At 40.0% G+C, this 26,378-nt stretch overlaps 1 protein-coding gene across 4 annotated transcripts in view; it reads right to left on the reverse strand.

Moving 5' to 3' along the window:
• Window positions 1-26,378, reverse strand: part of SYNE2 (spectrin repeat containing nuclear envelope protein 2) — a 185,542-nt gene that overhangs the window by 132,406 nt on the left and 26,758 nt on the right. For all 4 annotated transcript variants that reach the window (XM_040599608.1, XM_040599612.1, XM_040599609.1 and 1 more), the window contains exons 8-31: window positions 26,162-26,358; window positions 25,583-25,683; window positions 24,672-24,773; window positions 23,767-23,904; window positions 22,764-22,928; window positions 20,141-20,253; window positions 19,308-19,464; window positions 17,516-17,612; window positions 17,166-17,353; window positions 16,841-17,005; window positions 15,371-15,547; window positions 13,468-13,626; window positions 13,024-13,197; window positions 11,954-12,088; window positions 11,642-11,797; window positions 10,236-10,447; window positions 9,900-9,969; window positions 8,671-8,789; window positions 7,937-8,060; window positions 6,952-7,109; window positions 6,347-6,494; window positions 4,546-5,144; window positions 3,490-3,669; window positions 2,350-2,500 (exon numbers count right to left, since the gene is read on the reverse strand). In XM_040599608.1, coding sequence (XP_040455542.1) covers window positions 2,350-2,500; window positions 3,490-3,669; window positions 4,546-5,144; window positions 6,347-6,494; window positions 6,952-7,109; window positions 7,937-8,060; window positions 8,671-8,789; window positions 9,900-9,969; window positions 10,236-10,447; window positions 11,642-11,797; window positions 11,954-12,088; window positions 13,024-13,197; window positions 13,468-13,626; window positions 15,371-15,547; window positions 16,841-17,005; window positions 17,166-17,353; window positions 17,516-17,612; window positions 19,308-19,464; window positions 20,141-20,253; window positions 22,764-22,928; window positions 23,767-23,904; window positions 24,672-24,773; window positions 25,583-25,683; window positions 26,162-26,358 — 3,985 coding nt within the window. The remainder of the gene's footprint in view (window positions 1-2,349; window positions 2,501-3,489; window positions 3,670-4,545; window positions 5,145-6,346; window positions 6,495-6,951; window positions 7,110-7,936; window positions 8,061-8,670; window positions 8,790-9,899; window positions 9,970-10,235; window positions 10,448-11,641; window positions 11,798-11,953; window positions 12,089-13,023; window positions 13,198-13,467; window positions 13,627-15,370; window positions 15,548-16,840; window positions 17,006-17,165; window positions 17,354-17,515; window positions 17,613-19,307; window positions 19,465-20,140; window positions 20,254-22,763; window positions 22,929-23,766; window positions 23,905-24,671; window positions 24,774-25,582; window positions 25,684-26,161; window positions 26,359-26,378) is intronic.

Genomic DNA, 26,378 nt, shown 5'->3' on the forward strand with positions numbered 1-26,378 from the left:
TCATGCTGATAGGAACATTTCCCTGTTAGAAATCCTTATTATTCTGGTATCGTCTGCAAAACAGCTGAGTGGGAACTACAGATAATATATTTCTCCCTAAAGACAGCCAAAACCACCGTTTGCTTTAAAAGTCACAATCGCAAGATCCAAGAGGACTGTACATCCATACACAGAACCTCGGTTACAGAAATCAACAATGTATACCTAATAATTGTCTGAGATACTACTACAACTCTAAAAAATATAACCTGGCATTCTAACCCCCAGGTTTTAAACTACTTAAAAAAAAAAAAAAAAATGCTTAAAGCCTACTTAAACGTAATCATTGTCAAATATGCCATTGCCAGAAATGGAAATGTCCCTTTTTCCTACTTCTAGTTAAAAACTAGACTGCCTCTTTGTGCTGAATGTTGATGGCAGTGTTTACAAACAACATGGAAGCTGGCTGGAAAAGAAACACTGACCTCTGGTGTTAGGCAATCTGGTACCAAAAGCTCTCCTTATCTCCCAGAGACAAGCGTTACATCTTCCCATACGGATTCTGACAGCCACTGAGAAATGGGGATGGCAGAGCAGCGCTCACAAACTAGAACAAGGCAGAGGACCTTCTCTGCTATTATTTTATATAATTATAAAGAACAAGTCATCAGCACCCACGGACAGGCCTGTACTGTGCTGCAACTCTTGCGGATCACAGTCCTGAGAGTGGGAATCCCAAGACTGGGGGTGAAGAGGAAGGGTTGTTAGCAGAGAGGGCTGTCCATACAAGCAGGGGCCAGAGTATGCAGGCAAACTCCTCCTGCAGCAGGAGCCTGAGCCATACAAGGTGCCAGAAGTCTCCCTGGTGAAACCAAGAGAAGACTCCCTCAGCTACAGGGTGGGTGCTACACGCTGACACCACCCCATTGCCCAAGGGAAGAAACAACATTGCTTCTTAAATTTAACCATCCCAGGCACTGCCTGAGAGCAAATGTTCCTGAATGACTTGGGTGATGCCTCATCAGAAAGCCTAAACGTGGCATCCAAACAACCCGTTACAAAACCCAGCCAGGAAACGTGAAACCTGCACAGTAAAACGGTCATGACAGACATGCTGCCGTTCCCTAATCCATTAGCTATGGACAACTGTGTCTGGTGGCTGTATTCATTTAGCCAAGAAGAATGTAGCTGGCTGCCAAATTTTTGTCTGAAAAAGCAGTTAACTTTAAACTAAATGAGGGGATGTCCAGCAGGGCATTCATTTACGCTCATTCAGTCTCATCAGCTAATGTAAAAAAACACTGCAAATGTTTAACTACTGTCAAAGACAGCAGGGAGCAGATGTCAGTTACGGAGGCCAAGGCTCTTATGTAGAAGGTCTGTCATCTACATAGGTTTGTAACACAAGAGAAGCAAGAGGAGAAATACCAAACTACGCTGTTATGGCTTCTGACAGTAACACAGTTCAGTCAGCAAAGTCAGCGGGAGGACAGAGATTCATGCTGCAAATGTAAAAACCAGCTCAAGGAAATACTGTTATCATCAGCCCAAGTCAAAACCATTCTGGCCTGCAGAACTCCACATCCCAAGGCAGCACCATGCTGGCAGCCCCCAAGCTGTCTCTGAGCACGGTGGCAATGACACACAGCGAGGTACACAAGCTCCAGCCTGGGAAGCAGGACAGGTCTGGCATGGCCCAGTCTCTGAGCAGATATGCCAGCTGACAGCCTTACAGTTTCTCTTCCTGATCCAGCTTGCCTGGGGCTAGCTGAGGATCTCTGCACAGCGTTGGATGGTGCAGACAAACCCTGTGGCTCTGCCTGGGACCCAGTGACATGAGCAAGGAGAGGATACACATCTAAATCTCGGTTATAAGCTAGAGCAACAGCACAGAAACAAGCAGCCCTAAGGAGCTGCGTTACTTTAAGTTTGCTCTAAGTGGTACAACATTTTAAAGTATCTTCTTAGTAACAAATGAATTTGCTCTTTTTATATATTTACAAATGGCCCACTATAAGGCTTTTTTTTAACTTGGTAGAAAACACAGAAACGTTCGAAAGGGTGTGGGTGAATATGGCTGATTTCAACATGTGCTTTTAGTAGAACAGGATTTCATCTGATTTTTGTACTTGATCGTAGTTTTTCTATGGGGTTTTGCTTTTGTTTGTTTTTTTTTAATCCCTCATCTTTAACAAGACCTTGATTCACTAAGCAGAACTGGACTTCAACTTAAAACAAAACCAGAGTATGGTCCCTAATGTATTTTGGAAGCCAAAGCCAGGTCTTAACATTTGCCCTGAAGTCTAGGCATATAAGGTAAACCCTACAACCGAATGCTCCCAGGAAAGGCTTTTCATCCTTTTCACTCACCTTTGTTATCAATCTATTCAGATTCTCCTTCCCCATGTAAGAAGCTTGCTGTGAAAGCATAATCTCCTGTTTCTGGATAATGCTGGTCAGACTAGTTTTGCAGCTCTGATATTGCTTCAGGAGCTCCAGAGCCCTTGCACACTGCTCCTGGCTGTTAAAAAGAGATGTATTATTTATGGCCTAAGCACAAACCAGCAGCCTCAGCCTCTTATCTGCTTCCTTCTCCTATATTCAAATATGTAGGGACTTGACTACTATGTTTGGAAGGGAGAAAAGGGGGGCTAAACCGTACCAGTCATAAACCCTGCAATACTGTGGGATACCTGGTGTGGTATTCGGACAGATTTTGGAATCAGAAATGCCCTTCACTATCATATGCCTCTGACTGACATTTAACTGTGATGTGACCTGAATGTGACTCTCCCACCTGAAAGGTGAGCTCAGTCACCAGTAAACTGAAATACAGGTGCAGTAGATATCACAACAGCTTGGGTGGTGGACAGTGGGAAATACCACCTCAGCCCAGCCTTCACTGGCATATGAAAACAGATTACTCCCACTGACACCCGTGCAAGCCATAAGGATTAACCAGAACTGTGCCAGTCCATACAAAGCCTCTAGGCATCTTGAAAAACTGTAAGAGGAGGACAGATGCCTTGGGTGATCAATCATTGCCTTTCCCAGGCCTCACTCTCACAGACTTATCAAACCAAGCTCCTGTAATCTTTGCCTGCAGAACAGACTGTTTTCCCAGCTGTCCTCTTCCATTTTTTCAGTTTGACTTTTCTTTTTTAATGTGCTGGCATGAAATTTACAGCAAATACGGAAGACACATCATTCCCAGCCACAGACACGTTTTTCTTTTGGTTACCAATTAAGTCCAACACATCACTGCATATCTGCTAAATGATGGGGCTGTGATGTCTTAAAAATATATAAAATTCATGAGCTTTGGCTGCAAATCATTATGTGCAATTCTTGGCTTTATAATAGTTTACAGCATCATAACAGTAAAGTTTGCAACTGTTTCAGGATTTAATTTACTTTAAAGTATGGTCTAAGGCTTTTTTTGCTGTTTCATTTTACCAGCAAAGTTCTTACTTGTACAATACTACTTTAAAATGTAGCTTTTCTCCTTACCATTCAGCAAGCAAGAGTTTTGTATCCTCCCATAACCTCTCTGTAACTCTGCACTGCTCATTTGCTTCCTCTGCTTTTTCCTCTTTGATCTGTAGGAGCTTATTAGCAATTTCTTGCATAGGTTTCATTTCAACAGCAACACGATCCAATTCCTTTTCCAATTCCATTAATGATTTTAGCCTTTATTAGAAAAAATTAAATACAGCCTTATATTAAAGCAAGTCCTTGATTTTTTCCCCAATATAATTATTAAGTTCTCTAGAAATTCATCCTGAGCTGCATATACTGACTGTATTTAATGACATTATAGAAAGTCTAATTTGATCTTCAGCTTGTTGTAATTTGACACAGTCCTTCAAATGAGTTATGCTGACCTAAGCCCTTTGAGAAAGTAATCCAAAATCCTAAAGGCCAATAGGGTCTGTATGAACCTTCTGAATCATTTTGTATTAAAAGTGCATTCCACCTATCTTAAAATACAGTCTAACAAAGGAAGGTATGCCATAGTGTGGGATTTCACAACTGAAAAAATGGCACAGCATACAAGCCCCTCTCCCCTCCTCCCTTTTTCCCTCTGCATAAACAGCAGCGAATTGGTTATTCATCCTTTGCAAGGCTGCAGAGAGATCCTCTGAAACAGTACCAGTGACATACAAATCATGTTAGTGGCTTTCTCGCGGTGTGGTGAATTAACACAAGGCTTCCACACCGCAGAGTTCCAGATCTCAGGCATCAGTGCTCAGGAAGAAGACCCATTTCTCTGTTTGACAGTTTTCTAACTGAAAACTAAGATCATAACAGTCAACCTCCTTCTATTTTTTTCTTCATCAATGCTGCTTCAAACACATACATAGGAGTTTAAAAGAAAAGATAAAAGGGAGAAGACTTCCTTATTTAGGCTGTGATAGAACAAACAAAGCAAGTTCACAGCTTCTTTCAATGCTCCACAGATACCTCAAGACACATTCAGGTTTCAGTGCTCTACTGAGAAGGGGCCACAGGCCCTCCAAGTTCATTGGAATTATGGAATAGAAAGAGTTTTAAAAAAGGATTCACCTTTGTTGAACAGCTGGAATCGTTGGATCCTTCAAGCCTATTTTGTTAATTCTGTCACATAGATCCTGAATATTTTTAAGGAGTTCACAGTTTTTTGTGGAAAAGATCTCATATAAGTCTTTTTCCTCTGAAAGCATCTGTTCACTTGAGGAATCACAAGTTGCCTTTAGGGCTTCAGATAAAGTCAGAACAAGGTTTTCACAGCAAGTCTTTCTCCCACATTCACCATCTTCCAGACAGATATCAACTGTTTTCAAGCGTTCATCCAAACATTTAGCCTTTTCTACCATGCAAGAAACTTCTTGTGCAGCCTCTCTCAATGCTTTTCCCTGTGTTTCAGGGTGACCTGGGGGATCTGTGAGGCATTTGATGGAAGACTGACACTTCCTCAATGAGGCCATGAAATCTTCCAGATCTTTGAGGACTGTCTCACGGATCTGCATTTTATGGCTCATTTCTTCAAGCTGGTTTTGATAGTAAATCATGATTTTACTTGCAGCTTGCAGATCTATTGGATTAAATTCATCTCTTGCTGAACTCTCTAGGTGTTCCAATTGTTTGCACACTTCAATCTGATTTAATATGGACCTCTGTAGCTCCTGAAATCGAGAGAATGACAAACAGGGTTAACAAGTGAAAGAAAACTTGTATCCTGCATTCAAGCTAAACCTATGACTGAAAAACAAATCATGATAGCAATATCTGTTTAGTATGCTAAACAGGGCTGTTCAGAAAAAAAAACCCAACTCTTTTATCCTACTCTGGACTTTGGTGGAGGGAAAGAAAAAATAGAAGGAAAAAGAAAAAGGTATTCCACACACAGGGAAATTGGTCAGCACTATAGAAAGCTCAAGCCTCTTTCCAGCAATCAAACAAAAAGGAGAGAATGATGGTGATAGTCCTGAGACTGAAACTAGCAGGCTCTTACAGCAGGAGATCACTCAGCACAAGCAGGCACACAGATGTTTGTTACTCTGCCACCTTTTAAGTTCTTTAGGCTACACTTTTTGAGAAGCCTTACACGCATTTAAAAATCTCTTGATGAAGTCTGTGTGCTATCTGGTTACAGATTTCAGACAAACAGCAGTGTGTCAGTGTTGTGAAACTCCAAACATGCAGAGAGCTGGGAAAAAACTAAGGGTCCTCCCAGGCAAAGTGTCGTCTCAGGCAGACAGTGCATATCCCCCCTGCCCTAGAGCTTGAGAGCCCTAAATCCTACCTCGCTCAAGAGCCAAGGGCAGACAAACACAATCTTTCAGCTCTGTGTAGCTGTCAGTGTGTTCAGCTCGGGAGTGTGTGTCAAGAACAAAACAATATTCACTCTGCCTAATAGACAGACCAGAGCCTAAGCATAAGAACCTCACAGTAGGCAAACAAGTTATTGCCCACGTGCAGAGCTTCCAAAACCATCCTGAGGTGTGCTCAAATACCTCAGCAGATGTGACACAGGCAGCTTAACTTAGCTCACAAATTAACACCAGATTACGTATATGAGTCCACAGAGTGATATAAAGCCAGGTGGGAACACAGTAAATCTGGATCAAAGGAAAGTCCTAACCTAAGACAAAAAAGTTCATGGCCATGCTTTTTACAGTAGAGCTTATTGAGGGTCCCTGGTTGGCTCTACAGGAACAATGACATTTAAAGCAAAGGGAGTAAAATGCCATTATAGATTTTGGAGGGTTTGGGAAGTCTTGTGAGCAGTCCCAAACTTCTGAATGAAAATCCCATGAAGTTCTCTAGCTCCTAGACATATTAAGAAACATGCTGGCTGGGGTGTGGTCTCTGCATTTTCCCTTACCTTTAGTTCCCTATAAGCAAGATCACTATTCATCAGATTAAACTGCTGGATTTCCTTCTTCTTCAGCCGCTGATCTAATTCACATAGAAGAATGGATTCATTTTCTATTGGCAAAACAATTTCCAAAGCCGTCCTTAAAGAGTTTGTTCTACAAGAAAGGTAACAAATGATGAATGAGGAAAGCAAGCAAGAAAAGACACTCAACATTTTACAGTACAAAAAGCCACAAAGATAATGTAATTGACTGTCTAACAGATCTAATCATCCTCCTCCTGAGGTCAAAAGAGTTTTCCCATCAATTAGTAAGACAAGTAGTGTGAATACTAGTGAATTTAACCAAAAAGATGAAGGAAATAACAGCAAACTTGAGAATACTGCACAGTGATGTTACACAGATTTGGCTCTGTGCTTCTTGGAGAGATTCACACTATCTGCAATATGTATATGAACCAAGTACAACTAAGAAAAAAATTAATCTTATGCAATTAAATTAAAGATTAAAAACGTACAGGTATTTTCTGCAATGCATACTGTTTCCTTCACAATACACACGTTAGTTAAAATGAACTATTCTTTAGCTATTATCATGAAGTGTTATTTTATACCTGTTACTTATAATATCCTGAAGCTCTTCCCATTCTTCTTTTAATTTGCTTCTTGTCTCAGAGATAGCAGCCTGGTGCACTTCAACTCCAAGATTTTCCAAGGTAGATGAGATGTTTTCGAATTGTGTCCAACCACTAACAGTTTCACTCTCTATCACCTACAAGATAGGCAGCACTAATTGCATTAATATGACACTGTATTTCTCAATGGACTAGACAGCTCATAAAATTACAGTCACAAGACTCTCTACAAAAAAAGTGAAAACATCACCTGAAAGTAAGAGTATCTAATGCTTTCTTTTTCTTTAAGACTCCATTTTTAGCTGCATGCAGACCTCTACAACTTTTTACGATCAAAATTTCCCTGTCAGATATATGTCTCAGCTGTATTTTATAAAAGGGTCAATAAATATGGTTCAGCCATTTTTACTACAAGAATAAACAGAAAATATCTCAGCTATGCTCAAAAGAACAAACCACAAACATTCTGAGATGCTAGATAAGCTTCACACTCCTTTCAAGCAAGGACTTGGAAAATTACATTAATAAATTCTCCAACATCAATTATGTGCCTTTTATTATCCTCTTAAGGACCTCATAAACCTAATCAAGTTTTAAGTCCTGCACATACACCCCCACTATTTGATGGCTCAGCTCCATTGACTCCTCCAACCCTGACCGTGGTTCATCACTTACCGCTCCTGCCAATAAAAAGAGCTGCTTTCTGGTTATTTTTACCTTTAGAACTATTTCAACCTGCAGAACACAAACTGAGAGCCACCCATTTCTTCTTTCAGCAACATTTGCAAACTCCACCGCTAAGAATGAATGTAGTTCTGCTGAATGCTAAACCCTTGATTTCCCTTCTACTTCTAATAAACCTGATCATAAGGATGCTACTTTTCCTAACACAGAGAGGTGAGGGCTCTACATAAGAAAATAACAATTTAGGCACCAGGTACGTTTTTAAAAGATGAACACTTACCTGTAGCTCAAGCAGCTTATTCTGAAGGCATGAAGTGCCTTTTACTTCATCCGTAAAGCCAGATGCTACTTTATCTCGGCTTATTTGTAAAAGTTCCTCCAGGTTACTTCTTTGTGTGTTATAGCTAAAGAAAGATGCAATCACTGTCACAGAGAATATTACTTCTAATTCAATGGAAGAAGGCAGGGTATGGGACTAGCTGACCAATAGATTACTGCATAAAATAAGCACAGTCTATTGCAAATGCATATTTTTACCTAAGTCCCAAATGAATGGGCATAAATGAGTAACATACAAGAGAGCTGAGAAATTCCTCACCTGGCTGATTTTCAAGTATGAATGTCTGCCTGCAATCTCTAAATTCAGTTTTATGAAAGTAAAAATGTCAGTTCTTTAAAAATGTGCCACTTCTTTTTATTTTGCAATACTTGAAGTTATTAGTAAGGCAGATACAGATTTTTCCAGCCCAAGAAGAGAGCAGAAGAAAAAGTTTCATAGCTCAAAGTGTTCTTGCCACAAAATCCCAACTATTTTTTTTAATTAATTTTGAAGTATTTAGCTACTATAGTGCTTCCTTACCAATTACAGAGCAATGTTTAGTACAGTGTAGTAGAACAAGAACAGAACTCTGCATAGCAGAAGCGCACCCTATGTTCAATAGATTCAATTAATTTATGAATGTCTAGCACAGTACCATCTCTTAATATATAATCATTTTATCCTTTAAAAAGTACCTCTCCAATAAAGCTGGTATGGGCAAATCACTGTCTTCCTCAAATTTCTTTGCACAGCTTTCTCCATTGTGATGTTTCACATCTGGTTCCAAAACTGTATCTGCAGCAGGTCTTGAGGTCTAAGTGAAAATAAAAAAGGCAACAGTGACCTCTGCATCATGCTGCGTTAACACACAGTGAAGACTGACAGACATCTGTGAACCCCTGAAAGAAGCAATCGCTTCATGTTTCCCAAAGGAGATAAGAGGTACCACTCCTGAATACAAGATGTTTTTAAACTCATCAGAACCAAAAGAGCAAATCTTTGAATACTTGCAGCCAGGTCATTCATTCATTCCTTCCACAGATGCTGGGGGTCTTTGGCAAGCACAATCCACTTACGCAAGTTTTTGCTGCAGCTCCATGGACATCCTCGGGCAACCCCAAGGCACTGTCTTCTGCAGCTTTTGTCAGGCTGCTTATACCAGATGGCTTCAGATGCCTCTCGCCCTTGATTCCAGGGTACGTTCTACTGCTCGGCTGGAGGCTAGCTTATGTTATACAATTCATACTTTGATTACCCATGAAAGAACAGATTTCATCGTTGTATCAGGGACACTATTAGTAGCCTTACAAGAGGTGTCTCTTCATAATACTCAATTCCTACATATCTTCAAACTATGTAAATGCAGTGGGTCCCTTCCTACAAACCACCGGTCTGGAGGCTGTCTGATGATGAGCTGTCTGCAGCCTTACTTGCATGAATGTTTAACCTGAACAAGACATCTGTGGCATCCAAACAATGAAGTGCAGTATCTTCTCTCTGAAATTATTTCAAAGAAGATACATGTGTTCCAGTTTTCCCTACATTTTTCTAAAGCAAATGCCTCCAACTCTTCACTAGTTTTTCTCTCTATATTCTTTGGAACTTATTCAAATTACAGGGGCACTATGGGTGATTTGCACTTGAACACACATGACGACTCCAGCTAAAAACCACTCTTCAGGAAAATACAATGCAAGGTCAGAGGCTCACATCTCCTCAGGATGCCTAGAGTTGTCCCTTGCACGCTACTTCTTAGTATTCACTTGGTCTACATTCCCAAGGTGCAACGGGTTTTTGATGTCTGACCAGAGGCCTGAGGTCCTACCACAGTAAGAATAGTAACAGAAATAATCAATTTTTCCTTCTGGCAATGATCTTCCTTACACAGGGCACTGTTTTCTAACAGTAAGTATGGACTTCTTACCTCCTGCACTAAGATACCAATTTGTTGAGAAGAACCAGGCTTTTCTCCATTCTCAGAAACAACAGAGCTCCTGCAGTTTAAAAGAAATCTCAGCTTAAGAACAAAATACGAAATACAAAGGGAAAAAAAGAAATCCTAGCTAATGATTAATAACAGTGCAGCTGTGATGGAGGGTAATCAAACATTGTACTTGCCAGTTTATAAATGCTTAAATGTACAGTTACCTATAGTAGTGTACATAGTAACATACTCGGTAATACATTTACCCTATCACAAAATCTATCCATGTATCCGATTTCTACAATGCTACAACACACCAAGCACTCAGTCACCCACTCTTTTTTAGATGACTGTCCTTTTCCAGCATGAGACAGCAGGGCTGTGTAAGTATCTGCCACACTTCGTTGAAGCTTTTCTAGCTTTTGCTCACAGTCTGCAGTCAGTGTCTGTAACCCTGGGATGGTTTCTTCTGATAGTCTTCCCAATATTTTAAGGTTTTCTAATGACTTGCTAAGTTCTCTCTCGCTGCCTTCGTGTGAAAAAAAGGCCTAAACAAAGAAAAGCAATATAATAAACTCATGTTAAGTCATGAGGATATGCAATTATTCTCATACATTTTTTTCTGTTTCCATTGTCTTCTCAGATGAGTGCACTTAAAGCATAAGCTGTCAAAACCAGGAGAGAAACATTTATCTTCCCTTGATTCTTTTTCAAATAGAGACAGGAAACAGGATTCCTGGCAACATGTTGCTCAGCTGCATTCACAAGACTATACTGACTCTTGCTTGATTATGTTACTATAATTTTAGCTACTTTGGTCCCAAGTCCTCTTCACACTGATATCAGATATACATGTTCCATTGACTACAGAAAAAGAAGAATTGGACAATTTATTTAAAATATTCCCTATCGATAACTATATTTTCTAGGGTGAAATCAAGATATACTAAAAATCTAACAAAAATATGAACAGAAGGAATGCACCTGAGAATGTTTATTTCTCTTTACTCTTGCATATGTAATATTTGCTGAATGTGAACCCATAAGAAGCAAAGACTAAAACTCCACTGAATTCAGCAAAGACCAAAATTTCATCAGGAGAGCAATTTCTTAATCTTTGAAGTGGTAAACTGGTCACACCAATGCATCTCAAAGAGGAGGAGGAAGGAAAACACTAGAAGTAATGAAGTGTAAAACTCGCTGCTTATAGAATATGTAAAATTCACCATGACTCACCCTGGCAAATGAATCATGAATATCTTATGTCTAACCCTGTAGTTAATTTATATACAGCACAAGCACAGAGGTAAAGTGCAGCTATTGCACTGTGAGAAGATACTCTCACCTGAAGACACCTAACACCATCTATGCAACTGTAACAAATCAAGGGAGTCATACTTAATAATTACAACACTTAACAATTTCTTAGTTTTACATTTTGCCCAGCTAAATCTGTTTAAATGCTTCCATGTCTTTAAAAAAAAAAAAAAAAGGGAAAAAAGATACCAGCCATGTAACAAGGAGGTAATTCTAGAAGTCTGCAAAGAGGCTAATATATGCAGTCAAAAAAAGGTAAAGAAATAAATTAGGTAGCCTCTTTATTCTGTATTTACATAGCATAGAGCACAAGGGTCTTGTTCCACAAACACAGACTGCAATAATGTACCTAAAACCGAGCGAGAGGGACAGACAAAGCATTCACAAAGACAGGTAGGTGACCAGATAAGGAATGTGTTAGGTACCTCATGTTCCTTGATGAGCCCTTTGGTTTTATCCATACTTAGGAGTTTCTTCTCTTTGCCTAATTGCTTATTGATTTTTTTAAAAGTTGCATTAAATTTCTTTTTTTCCCTTTCTACTATAAGCTGGACATAGGATATAATTTCACGATGAACTTCCTGCAAAATTCAAAACACATTGTCCCTGTGAGATGGTGAGACAGTATTACAAAGTAAATAAAAACCTCAGAACATACAGTGACCAAAAAAATCATTTTCAAAGATGCAGAGCCTAATGAGAACAGACAGTGGATTCTCCTTCCTATATTATCTCACCTCCCATCTTCTACGAACATCCTTGCTCTTTTCTTCCACTACCAGTTTTTCATGATCAGGTGAAATATTTTTCAGTTGTTCTGCTGCTTTCAAAAATTTGTCAAGAACTTTATTGTCCAGAGCATTAAAAGCCTCCTGCAAGAAAAACATCACAATGGAAAATGACCAGAACTGAATGTAGTTTATTTATCTAATAAAATTACACTAGTAGCATACAAAAGCCATGCATAAAGCATGTACACATTGCATGTATGGGCTGTGGTGGCCCTTGCATGGGTGAGTATGAGGGAATTCTCCACCCCTGCATATCTGCAAAAGGTTGCAGACAGTACCACTGTATGCTTTTTGGAGAAAAGGAGATGTTCTTGTAACTCCTCTTTTAGGGGTGAATTTGGTAACAAAGAAGAATGATTAAGGTCCCTGAACTCTGCCTCATTTCTAGGGAATATACCTGGCCACGACCCATGCCTGTCAGAGAGCGGGTGGAGGTCTGCCTCAGTGCGATGGGACCCTGGGAGATGGATGGCCTGGGGTGAGGCTCTGCGCCACGTCTGGCACACGGCCACCCAGGCCTTGCTGTGCAAGGCAAGGCAACACAGATTCTGTGCACCTCCATTTCTGATACCTCACTAAGGACTCCTTTAAGAGATTCAGATTTTAAGATCAAACACTTTACCAGTTAGTCACTGGGAAAAAGAGGAGATTCAGTATTTATAATCACATTTGAAAAACCTGTCCAAGAATTCAGGATGGGATTCTCGATGGGAATCATAATTATTAATCGGGCAAAAACCCATGGCTGTAGTTCGGAACATGATGAGTTCTGATGGGATGATGGAGTAATTTAAGTTAAGAGAGGGCACTGAATAAACTGCCACACAGATTTACATTTCCTCATTCAAGCTGTCTGCCAAGTTTATATATGCAAAAAGTGCTAAATTAAACAGTTGAAAAAAGCATTAATAACTACCAAAAAAAAAAATCTGCTTTTTCTCACTGTGGTACCTTAGACCCTTAGAGACTAAATAGCACTAATACTCAAATTCATCTGGCTCAGAAAACAAACTCACCTCGTATCTGGAAACACATTCTTCAGGACTTAACTTTTGACTGACAAGTTGCACAGCCTTTGAAATAGAAGCCTCAAGTTCTTTCTGGGTTTCTTCAAAACTGAGCAAAGCCTCCTTCTCTGAGGGTCTCTTCTCAGATTTGGACAAGATATTGTTAATGTCACCCATGACAGCCTTTGAAGAAAGAGACTCTTTTCAAAACATGCCTGAATGTCAGTAACTACATAAAGCTATTGGTTCATAACATCATTCAAGTTTTTCGAGTTGAGATACTGATCTTTGAAATCTTCTAGTTTTTGCCCCAGAAAGAGTCTGGGAGACTGATTCCAATAGTATAAAACCTTTTCCATTTTACCTGACTGACAAGGAGTCTTCCTAATCACATAATGCTAAAATTAGAGATGTCTGTGTGTATAAAGTACAGTAACAATAAAAAAGGAGTACCTCTATTTTGCCTCTGGCTTCTTTAATTCGTGCCTGTAGTCCAGGGATGTGAGAATGCTCTTGGAACACCGGACTTGAAACGTTTTGCGTCAGGGATCGCAGGACCCCTTCTGCTGCCACAACTTGTTCTCGGCATGAAGTTCCCCTTGCAGCCAGGCTCTGGTTGAATGAAAAGTATTAGAAGTCTCTACAGTGTTTATGTTGTTTTACTTAAAGGAACTGAATGAAAAACCCAGCCCTGATCATAGGTTATCAACAGTTACTCAAGGAAAAATTCTATATTACAATTATGGTCAGTGTACTGCACTGCAAAAGCTCTGTGTAGAGAGAAAGAAATTTGCTGCCATCCACAGGGGATTCTGTTTGCTGAAACAGTCTTTCTGTCAATGTAACACCTCCCATGTCTTCGCCTTAGAGCCAATTAGACTTATTTTTTAAACAGGGTCTCCCATCCTAACAGCTTTCCAAATGAATGTACAAACTACACATTTGGATATGCATCATCTGATCACAAAGTATATACCAAGGCTCAGACTTTCTTGCTAAAGTACTAAAAGGCAGGAAGCAGCTGGGTATTTTGCATGCAAAAGTAGTGTGTGATATTTGAATATTTATAATGAATTGTCATTATTAGAGCTGTTTTGATCTATGAATATTCAATACGTTTTCCCATTTGATGTTGTCAGTTAGCATTCTTCTAATGATAATCAGTGCTTTATTCTGGATCTCAACCTATTGTACCACAGGTAATAAGCGACGCATCTCTTCTGCTCACAGACATGGAGATACAGTACGAGTCGCCTTTTTGGAGGCTGTATTTCAGGGTATCTTTCGTTACTTCATTGGTTTTAAAAAACTAGTGTCACACTGCAAAATAAGGCTTATTTTTTAAACATATGCCCACAACTACAAAAAGATTAATGCATTCTTTTCATAGTCTCATACTCCTAATTCTGTCAACTAAACACAGAGCAAGAAGGCACAAACCAAAAGTAAAATAACATTTATTCTGGCTCACAGTTATTGTAGGTGGATTTAAAAAAGATCTCTGTCTAATTTTTGTACTCGGAGGAACTCCTTTTGGTGGTCACCTTCCTACCATTAGATTATACTGGCCCTGTTGCAGAAATAGCAAAAGGCAACATAAGACAGTGCTTCAACTTCTCCAATGCAAAGCTTGGCATCTTTGTTCAGTCTCACCTTCACTGGCAGGTGAAGAAAATAAACCAGAATTTCTGCTGAAACTGCTAATTTTTCCACCTGTCACCTGCTGGTGGGGGAAACAGTAATCCCTTGCAGAGAGACATGGGAAATAATAGACTACTGGAAGTAATAAGAAATATATCGGTGCTCACTGCAGATGTGTAGAGCAACTGCCTAGAAGCCGAGATACCCAAATTGCCCAGCATGCCACTGAAAATACTTCAAGCATTCTAGTTTTTGACAGGTAAGCCTTGAATACAGCCAAGTTGTCCTAAACTTTCTCCCTGCGCTGGAGGGCAGATGATAGAAAGCACTGTATGACCAGGGGAAATTCTCAACTCAACACCTTGCAAAGTTTTACTCTGCTAGGAAAGCTGTGCTAGACAGGAGGAATTAATATCACTTAAGAGCAAGCTGTTGATCAGTGGCACCAACAGCACTTCCTCAGCACCTGCTCAGCACCTGGAAATGCTGATGTTGGAAGAGTCATTTATAGCTCATCTGGGAGTAATCCTGGGAAATAACACCAAAACACTAATATGTATATGTAATGCCTTGGCTTTTACCAGTGTTACAGCACAAAATCCACATTCATTTCTGCTTCATGGATGACGGCTTATATTACCCCAGCCACAAATCCATGCTGAAAGATGAGAATCTGATGAGCAAGTATTTCAAGCAGTATTATTTCCATTTTCACCTGCAAACGTTCCTTCAGCTCAGGTTCCACAAGCCCCTCATGACTGATCTCACTCAGCAGACATCCAGCCTCTGCTGCCCAGCCGTCCACCCCTCCAAGGAGCTCGTCAGTTTTCTCCAGGCTCCCTGGAAGCTCCCTGGTCTTTTCAGCAGCACCTGTGCTCTCTTCACCACCAACCTATAAACAAAGAGCAGGGTAAGATATTCATTCCCCTCATTGGTTCACAGGGCTCTCCACTACCCTCCTGCAGTGCACAGTCACCACTTGAGTTACTTTCCAGCTTTAGCACCCAACAGGGGTTGAAGAAGAAATAAATGCCAAACACATTGGTAAATAAACCACGTGAGGCTCGGTTCTTCAACCCTGAGAGCAGGTGGGACAGCATAACCTGTGCCCATATGGCCTGCCCCCTCCCCTATAAACAAGCAGCCACAGCCACACTACTACCGAGAGTAACTCCTGGGCTGCAGCATCCCCCAGTCTATGCCAAGGAACTGTCCAAGAGAACAACAGCTGCGGTTGGTCAAATCAAGACCAGGGAGGGTGCTAACAGTTTAACAATACTGGCAGTCACAGGCTACAGCTCAAGCATTTAACCTTGCCTTTTTATATACAAAAATAGATTTATTATAGCCATAATGTCCAAAGCAATGCCAGAAAAATAACTCCTGAAGTCCTTAAGCCCTTGTAAAGGTGCAAGAGGCCTCTTTATCCCTGCTTTCTGAATGTATTTCCTAAAAGCATCTCTTACTAAAGGTTTTTCTAGGAAACTCTCGATTTCCTTCACCCTGGGGAACAGGTTTCCTTTGATCTTCTTGCATTCTCACCAAGCTCATCTGCTACAAAAATGTTGTCATATTTTGCCACCATCTATTGTCACAGCAGTACCTTTAATGAATGTGAATGAAAGGCTCAACTTTGAAAATTAAGAGCTCTAATACTCCCAGACAGCGTGAAAATGTCATTCTTGTGAAAGCATTCTAGGAAATGTAATATACATAACATTAAGCAGGTTGTATAGGAATTTACAGCAGCCTAAAAACCTGTCAAGTGAGATGGTGTGAAGTCGCACAACCCTGGAAATATCTGTGCAGCAATAATTACTTTCTACTAGCTGAGACACAGATTATAAAATTTAGCAAAGGCTCACAAGCTCTTAACAAATTGATTATTTCTGTCTCTGAACTTGAATAAAGAGCTTCATTCTGCAACAAGACTTCCTTTTATAAGTGGTTTTAAAATTTCCATTTAAACAATTGAACACTTTCCATTGTGTTATAAAGAGCATTTAACTGAGTTTAAAAGACTTAAAAATGGGATGCCTCTGTGCATTCTCTGTTCCTCCTGTTTTAAAACTAGCAATACTGAGTTGACTGAAAGATTCATTCATCTCTTATTAGCAAGCTAAGTCTAGAAAACACCACTTTGAAGGCTGCATGGCAAAAGAGTCATATGACACTAGTAACTTACAAAGTGTGTCCTCTTGATGAACTTCGCCCATCTCCTGTTCAGTTTCTTCAGCTCTTTGGCAATATTTGATCCAACTTGCTCTTTGCTAACTTTGATAAGATAACTTCCAGCTTCATTTAAGGAACCATGAACCAAATTCCACTTTGCCAGATTCTCAGCAGGGATCTAGACAGAGACACTGAAATTGTTTAAACAGAACCCTGCCGAAAGTCTATTTCCAAAATGAAGAACAGAAAAGCAACAACAACAGCCATGTATAATGCTTTCTTTCTAGAAGGCTTCCAGGTATCTGTCTGTCATTACAAAGAGAAATCCAGCCACATACCTCTTTCAGATGCTCATCTCTGTTTTCATCCAGCCACATCTTTAGTAAGTGGATGTTTTCTGTATAATTACTCCAGGAAGACAGGACTTTCTCTAGGGTGGTATTTACATTGGAAATATAGTCTCTGCACACAGAAATCTTTGACCGCACTGTCTTAAAAAGTTTGCTAATTTCTTGAGGATCTCCAGCTAGGACATCAAATAGGGAACATCGTTATACATTTGGATGGGAACAGATGCTAATTACAAAGAAGCAGTATTTTATACAAAACGTAAGAGGGAGTTAAAACTGATGATGGCACATCGGTTCAAAATAGAGGTCTTCATATCAGTTTATGTGCACAAACTTACCTAAATCAGGACTGCTTATGTTTTTGTTTTTCAAATCTTCACAGATGTGAGTAGCAGTTTCTAGTTGCGTTTCAAGTCTCTTTTCTTCAATGAAATTCTGCCCAAAGTGAAAAGTAATTGGCATGGGTAACACTAACCTACATAAAACTAGGTAGGAAATGTAGCCTGGGATACATTTCTCTAAGTATGAGCCTACAACCTGCATCCCGTCCAGCAACTCATCTGCACCCTTTAGTCTGAAACAGACTTGCTCTTTTTTCTGCTCGTGCAGAGAGTAACTTAAATGGGAACATAAATTCCTGAATGCCATTGCCTAAGTCACAGCCCTGCATGAGTCAGGACTACCTATTTCAAAAATTCACAGCTCTAGGACAATATTGAAAAATGGCATCTAGAACAAGACAGGCAGAATTTAGTCACGTAAGTCAAAAAAGTGATGAAAGTGAAAGGTGGGTTTCTCTGCATGCACAGAAATACTGACATGCCTAGTTCCTGCCACAGATCAAGCAGGATCCAAACTGAGGATGGAAAGGCTGAGGGAGGAAGAAATGAGAGCAGAAAAGGAGACTCGTGCTTTGAACATCCACCCAGGGAATGAGGGTTGATCCTCAGTCCCTCTGTCTGAGCTGCATCTCACCCCAGAGCTCCCCACTCCTACAAATGTATTATCCAGTGGGCTACAAAACAACCCCTCCTGTGGCCATGACAAACCTAGGCCACCATGCCACCACTCAGCCAGGACTGCACAGCATGGGACCAGAAGAGCCAGCAACAAGCCTTAAACTCCTGGGGAAAGCTCTATATTCTATCAGCTTGAGAAAGATCGCGAACCACAACTGCAGAAATAACATGATAATAAGTATTTAGGAAACCAACTGAACCAAGAAACTCAGTGCAGATTAACCCTGTACTCCCATCTCACCACAGGGTAAGGTTAATACTGTTCAGGAAAACTGGTATTTTACAGAACCTCCTGTTGCCTCCTTCCATAGTTCCGAGGCTGGTGAAATTCCCACTCATTTAGCTAGGGATTGGCCAGGCTGAAAAGCTTCAGAGAAACTCTTTAGAAACTCCACTAAGACGGAATTCACAAGGAGTCCCATTAACTGGAGACAGGGCAAAACTGATGGCATCAGCATTTTCATCTCTCTGCCACTATCCTTGACGCAGTATTCTTTGTCAGTATTTGGGCTAGGGTAATCCATCCCCTACTATAAGCCTACATGTGGCATTATTTTAGTAACTTGAGTCCAGAAGCTGAGCTAAGCACAAAATGTAACAAAATAAGACAATTCATCATATTCACCCTGAAGGACAAGGGGGTAAGGAAGCTGGGAAAAGGAAGAGACAACAGCAAAAGGCAGTATTACCCAGCACTGTGAGTAATGTTTGTTTTTGAAGATAGCTACTACTGAACTGCCCCAGAGAGGTTGGTATGGATTTGTGCTAGGGAAGAGGTGCTACTGCTGGCTCTATAAATAGTCTAGAAAGAAAGAAATCTTCACAATAAAGAATAAAAAAGGGCAGAGAGAAGATTACAGTCACAGCTTTCTCTACTTCTCCAAACTGAAGAAAGAACTCTCATTCAGATCAAAATGGGAAGACATGGAGGGGAAAGAAAGCTTCCATGGAAGTCTACCTGTCCTTTGATTTAATCCCAAATCTCACAAGTCTACCACGCTTCTGCCAGCTATCACAGGATCTTCAGATAAGGACAGACACAAGCTTGAAGCTCAGAGAGGTGGGAAAGAAGAATTATTGTCTGGGTGTGATACATATATTTTAAACTTACATTCCAATTTTCCAGCAGTGATTCCACGGACTCTTTTGACCCATATTTCATGTCTGAAATATTCAGCTTTAACATCACCTCATTGGCAATGGCTGAGCACAGTCCATAGTGGTATTCAAGAAAGGTGCTGGACCTTGTGAAACTAATATTGCTGAATCTGCAAACGGTGAAATGTTTCAAAAGTTGATTCAAAATCATTGGATGTAGAAGACATTAATCTATAAGGTTTATAGCATAAAAACTCAGAATTACATATATGTAAACATTATTTTGTTAGGACAGGAGTAAAATTTTAAGATAACAGTTCATATTTTTAAGTAGCAACAATTTTGAGTCAATACTGACTGCTCAATTTATAAAAAACCTTAAACACCCAGAGAAGGGGCATCTGCCATCTATATGTCATAGCGTCTCAGGTTACCGACACAGATTCGCTGGTGATTTTAGAAAATATCCACCAACCAACATATGGGGTTGCACAACCTGTAGATCTCAGTGATGTTAGAAGGCGGAAATTATTTTCAAAAATGAGAGAATCCCCACCTCCAGAGAAATCTGTACATTCAAAATAGTCATGTTTCCTACCCCTAGTGGGTGTTTCCTATCCACACTAGCAAAGCGCATCTGAAAATGTTCTGTTAATGAGCTCCATTCTGTACACTATGTAATTAGACATTCATTGGACCAATAAGTGACTCTGTGCTTAGGTGTAAAATGCTCTTTTTCTGCAAGGCATAAATAAATTATATGCTTTGTTTCAGAACAGCTGAGCAAGTCAATAGCAGAGCTAGAATACAATGTAGTCAAAGTAGAGGGAATTTGAGTATCACAACCTTCTTTTCATTTCCTCTAACTTTTCAGGCAAGACTAGCGGCATACTCTTCTCATCTTCATTCTTAAATGACTGAAGGGTGTCCAAGTGAGAATCAAAACAATTCATCAAGCCCTGGGGAGAAGAAGACATAGTAAACCAGTCATTTTTATTCTAAGTATTTCATCTGGGAATCTGCAAGTCACGAGCCATTAGGGTGAGAGCTATTAAGAACTAGTCAGCACAAGACAATCTTCCAGTGTCTTTACTCATCAAAGTGTAATGGAACTATTGATCTCATCACCTTCTAAAGTGTATGTTTAGTGCAGTACTATCTGATTTCTCTTACCACTGTGCATCTAGTTAAATATAAGGAACATGAATCTACACTACCCATGCTCTCAGTTTTTTCTGCACTTTCACTGTCACCTTTAGGACAAAAAAAAAAAAAAAGTGTCATTGTAACAGCTTCAGTACATTAAGTTGTTCTGTGCTATGTGTTAGCACAGAGTTGACAGCAAAACCAGATGCATAAACCTATTATGTCACACTTATTTAATATGTCATTTGACTGCTCAACAAATTTACATCTAACACCAGACTGATAGCATATCACATTAACTCTCTGACGGCCAGTATCACATGATTGAAAACTATTTTACAGCCATGTGTCTTAGCACCAAATTCCCTATGAAAAATAAAATGTAAAATGCATTGCACAGAATATAAGCATATTCATAAATGGCATATAAAGAAATATGCTAAAAGTTCATTTCTGTGTAATAAAGCCTGCCACAAAACATGGTAATGGAAATGGCAAAATCCTGGGGCAGCCCACAACCCCCAATACTGCACAGATTTTGTGTCCTGCTTTCAGCTGAGATAGTTAATTTTCTTCTTAGTAGCTGGTCCAGTGCTATGTTTTGGATTTGGTGTGAGAACAATGTTGACAGCACACTGATGTTTTTGGTTGTTGCTTGCTAATGTTTATACCAAGTCAAAGACTTTCCAGTTTCTTGGTCCCTGCCAGCCAGAGGGCTAGGGGGGCACAAGAAGTTGGGAGGGGACACAACCAGGACAGCTGACTCCTACTGGCAAAGAGGATATTCCATACCATATGACATCATGCTGAGTATATATAAGCTGGAGGAAGTAGGAGGAGGGGGGGACGTTTGCCATTATGGCATTTGTCTTCCCAAGTAACTGTGAGGTGTGATGGAGCCCTGCTGTCCTGGAGATGGCTGAACACCTGCCTGCCCATGGGAAGTGGTGAATGAATTCTTTGCTTTGCTTCGCTTGTGTGTGTGGTTTTTGCTTTACTTATTAAATTTTTTTTATCTCCATCCTTGAGTTTTACATTCCTTTCCAATTCTCCTCCCCATCCCTCTGGGTGAGGGGGAGCAGTGAGTGGCTGCATGGTGCTTAGTTACCAGCTGGGGTTAAGCCACAACAGCTTGATTTTGTAACCTTACAACTATTCCAGTCAGACAGTTATGGACATTGGTGGGTAATTTCCTAGACTTTAAAAGAAAGTAAATTTTCCATTATAAGGCACCACCTTGGCAACAAGATCCCCATATGAGATATACTAAAAGGACTGACTAAAGGAAGGCGGGGGGGGGGGGGGTGTGGTGTGTGTGCGCGGGGGGGGGAGCAGAATTCTCAGCAGAATGTCTTCCCATCAGGAAAAGTGGATTTGACAGAAATTAAGTATCTTGGGTTTCTTCTTCTTCAGGAACTTCATGATTTTATCTGCATGTTCAATGGGAAAAAAGAAACTCCTAAACCAATGACATCTCTCTCTGTCTCATTCTTAGAAATGCTTTAGCTACTTCAGCTAAACAACAAAAATCAGAGATCAAATCGCTAAAGTCTGGCAAAGCTTTCATCAGTTAAAAAGCCATCTTGTAACAGGAACTGACTAGCAACAGTACAAAAACTGGTGTTATTAAGCCATTCACAAGAACCTCTGTTTCCCATTTTTTCAAATTCACTTTAAGGACATGTCACAAAAACATCCAACTTCCCCTTGTTCATTAAAAAAGTACAGCATTATGATGATCAACCAGGCATCACCACAGCTACTCTTTTCAAAGTTTTCACACTCACAAGAATGTTTAAACAATTATCTACATAGAGATTTCAAGATCAGAACAGAAAACTTGCAGGTACCGAGGTATCAAAATACCTTTCATTGCATTGAACGGAATTACACAGCGATTCGGCAAATACTTAACTCTAAACACACAAACTTTGTGAACTCACTGGAATGTAACCCTGAGCCCAAGTGCTTTTCTGAATAGGTATGCAGTAAGACTAGATCTAAAGATAAGCATGCAATTACCTTGTGTTATTACTTAACAAACAAACAAGTTGCAGGAACCACATAAAAGAGAAGACCATAATTCACTCATTCAGATAGTATTCAAATTTAATCTCACCCCAATGAAGTCAGAAACCTTCCTTATAGAACCATGCAGTTATTTAATTAAACTCATCATTGTGCAAAGGTATGTTCACAAGAGCTTTTCATCTTCAGAAGATAAGCATACCCACACCACTTCCCAAAATGTCAAATAGCAATTCCATAACAAATGCTTTGCTAGGTCAGACTGAAGCAGAATGTTCCTTTGTAATCAGCATACCTTAAATACTACAATTATTTCTCTGAAGACAAACATTGCTTTAAACGGGTCCTGCAAATCAGGCAATTCTTCTGCCAGCAGATGTTCTACCTCCTGAAGCCAAGCCTCAATGCTATCCAGAGGGGAGGGCAACATCTGGTCCAGCTTCGCTTTCCATTCATTCATCTTAAAAACGAAAACAAGTGATTACATTTCTTGCTATTATTTTCTTCCCCATCCCCAAGATACTGATCCCAGGAAAAACAAAACCAACACCTGTCACCACTCAGAAAAGGAGCTTCCAGTGAAGTCAGCTGCAAATCAGCCAGGTTTACCTGAGACCCAGGTTTGCTCCCCAGCCTGCAATCTCTGTAACACTGCAGAGAATTTGGCAGTTACTATCTTTGGCTGGTGACCATGTCGAGGCTCAGCAACGGGGAAACATATAGAAAACCAGTTGCAAAATAGAGGGGAAACAGGGATGCTCTGGACAGCTTTCCATCATGGGGTTAATGGAAACATCTCTTCCATAAAGAGTGATTGCCAGCAAGGCCCAATACATCCCCGCTTGCGGCAGAGGGAGGCAACACAGCCAACGTCATTGCAAAGCACTGACCAACTAGATCTCACTATATCACCATCTGTGCTATGAGAAAGAATATATTAACAGACTTTGCCCAGTTGCATCATTACCTGAACCATAATTACATCACAAAAGAACCTTTTAAGCATAAATAAGCCAAAAACTTTGATTAGAAGACGTGGGCTGTTTTTTGAAGATGTCTCACAGTCCTGAGGCTCAGGAGGCAGAAGGGTAACAACACATAGTCACCTTCTGCCTCTTCTTGGGCACTGTACGTCCCTCAGTTTGTCTGGACTTCAGGTTCAGGGTCAATACCTCTTCTATCAATCCAAACAAACATCACCCCTCTGCTTTTCCCTGGGCAAGTTCCTGGGGTAGACTTAGCCGCCTTCACCCACCATACTCAGGCTGGTAATGAGGTGAGCTAGAAACGCCTCTGACCTGAGAGATCAGTTTGTCCCACTCTTCCCTCATCTGCTGGTGGCCTTCACTCAGCTCAGCTTCATTTCTTTTAGGTGACAACACAGGCAGGAAGGGTTTTTTTTCTTGGTTAAATGCTTCCATAAAGGACATCATTTCCTAAGGATAAAAAGGAAGAGTAATTTGTAGAAGACTTCAGATGGAAGCTCATGGAGCCAAGTACTGCCTTTGAACAGATTGGTATGACTTCCATTAACTTCAAAGGGTGTGATGCATGGAAAGGTAAGATAGCAGGAAAGAGGCCTATTTCTCTCCAGGCAGTATTTCAGTTTGAAATTATAGGTGCCATTCACTAGCAAGATCTGTATTTAATATAACGTTAGTGCAGTCAGGACATGGTTCTCCCCTCCGACCAAAGGAAAGGGAAAATTATTCCCCTCATATTCCCCACGGACCATTTTGTTACAAACTCGGGCTACAATATAAACCAAAGGAAATTCTACTTCAGCACAATCTACAACCAACATTTCAACTACTCCTCTACAACATTCGGCTAGCAAAACCTACTGTTATTATTATCACAGAAATGACAAAGGTAACCCTGTAAAGGGCCTATGTGCTTTAATCTTGTCCAAGTCTTCAACTGTGTCAATTAATTGAAAGACATTACTTTATTCTCTCAAAAAAAACCCTTGCTCTGCTCAGAAACCAAGCAGCATAGATCTTTTTCTTAACAGGAAGAATTTTACCCTACCCTTCTCTCAATCCTATGAGAGCATTTACAAAATTCATTGTCAGGTTTCCAATTCTTGTTTAAAAGTGTATTTAACACTTCAGTTTAGGCAACGAAGATGAAAAATATTACAAATATTCCCAGAAACATAGCTTCTTTTCACAGAAGCAGTTAAATATGAAATGTAACTTACTTTGTATTTCTGGTAGTGTGTTTCATTCTCTGTGTCAATCAGCAACTGTGCTAACTTCTTCTCCTGTGCAGCTAACCATCTCATGGCCTCTCCTACTTTTTCCTGGTAATTAGAGCAGAAAATTTCATTTTTCCATTTTGCAAGCCTTGTTTTTAATTTACATTGTGCTATAAAACAACACACATTGAGCATATGACAAACCCCGTTCAAAGCTACTGAAAACAAATAATAATTCCTGGGAAGGCTACTGAATTTTGGGTCAGGCACTATTATAAGAAGCAAGGCCAAAGTTTTAAACCTGGCACCTGGCTATATGAAGGCATCTTAAGAGAGGAGCCTGACTGCAGTCCTACTGAAAGAATATTATCAGTATGGAGATATACGAATAAAATTAATGCATAAACTATCATAGGCGAATACAAGGAATAGAAAACTTGGTTTTCCAGCCAGTGTTATGAGAGTGACAACTTTTGTCCACTCTACATGTGAGTTATTAAATTTAAAGCTGGTTGTTCTGCATATTTGCAAATCTGTCTGCCTCTACCCCAGTATTTACATACAGACTTCAGAGCACTCATGAGACAATCAGGCTTGAAAATGTCCTCTGTAATAGTTAAATGTAAAACCAAGACAACCTCCACAGCAATTCCACCTGTATCATCAGAAAGTCTCATCACATTGAGTCTTGACTACCACACAGGAACATCAGAAAGGTCAAGCCAATTCAGCCCTATCAGTATCCGAATCAGAAGTTCTACAATCTAATTGCTAGTGAGTCTGGTTATAAACTGGGCAAAGAAAGTACTAATATTCTTGGCATCCATGATGCACATTCATTTGAAAATACCTCAGTGATAAACCACATGCCATGTCTTTTCCAACCTGAACAATTCTATGATTCTAAGACATACCTGCGTGTCTTCTTCAGACTCACACAAATTCCTGGAGTATTGCAAAAACTGAGCCACATAAGTCATGATTGATTTTTCATCCGGATCCATAATGTCAACATCTACAAGAGCCAATGCACCATTTACATAGTTATGCAGCCTTCTAGGCCTGATCACATAATTACACACTACACTGCAGTTATTAAAACACATTACCATAAACATGTTTATTTTGCAAGAGCTCAGTTAACATACCATTGACAGAAATTAATATGTAATGAACATTTCTTTTTTCCTTGGGAATATTTTAATATAACATGATTAACTAATGAAAAAGTTTCTCGCATGAATGGGAGAGTTTCATATCCTTTCTTCTGCATATTGTTCCTGCATTTGCTGCCAATTCAAAAATCCTACAAATCTTAAGTACAGTCAGTGTTATAAAATAAAGAGCCTCAGGTTTGAGCATTACAGTAAAAATCAACGTTCCATTTCAAAATTAAGCACAGTCTTACTTGTTCCTGTATTACAAGTCAACACATACAGGATTATATTAATTGCACCCCTGATAACAAAGACTAAAAAAAGCAGATCATTTACCTTCGGGTTCAAGAAGCCGTGGAATATTCAGCTCCAGTTCTGCTATTCTGAAAGCTTCTTTCAGGTTCTCTTTATTGCTTCTAGCTTCTGCCTTCTCCAAATCAACTAGACCTGGTCGTAAGGTTTGGATGATGGCTAAAAAAGGCAGTCCGCTTCGCCAGCTTGACTTGAAATCAGTCACATTAATAGAGCCATACCTATCCCAAAAATTATTAGA

This window comes from Falco naumanni, chromosome 7, assembly GCF_017639655.2.
Source record: "Falco naumanni isolate bFalNau1 chromosome 7, bFalNau1.pat, whole genome shotgun sequence".
Lineage (NCBI taxonomy): Eukaryota > Metazoa > Chordata > Aves > Falconiformes > Falconidae > Falco > Falco naumanni.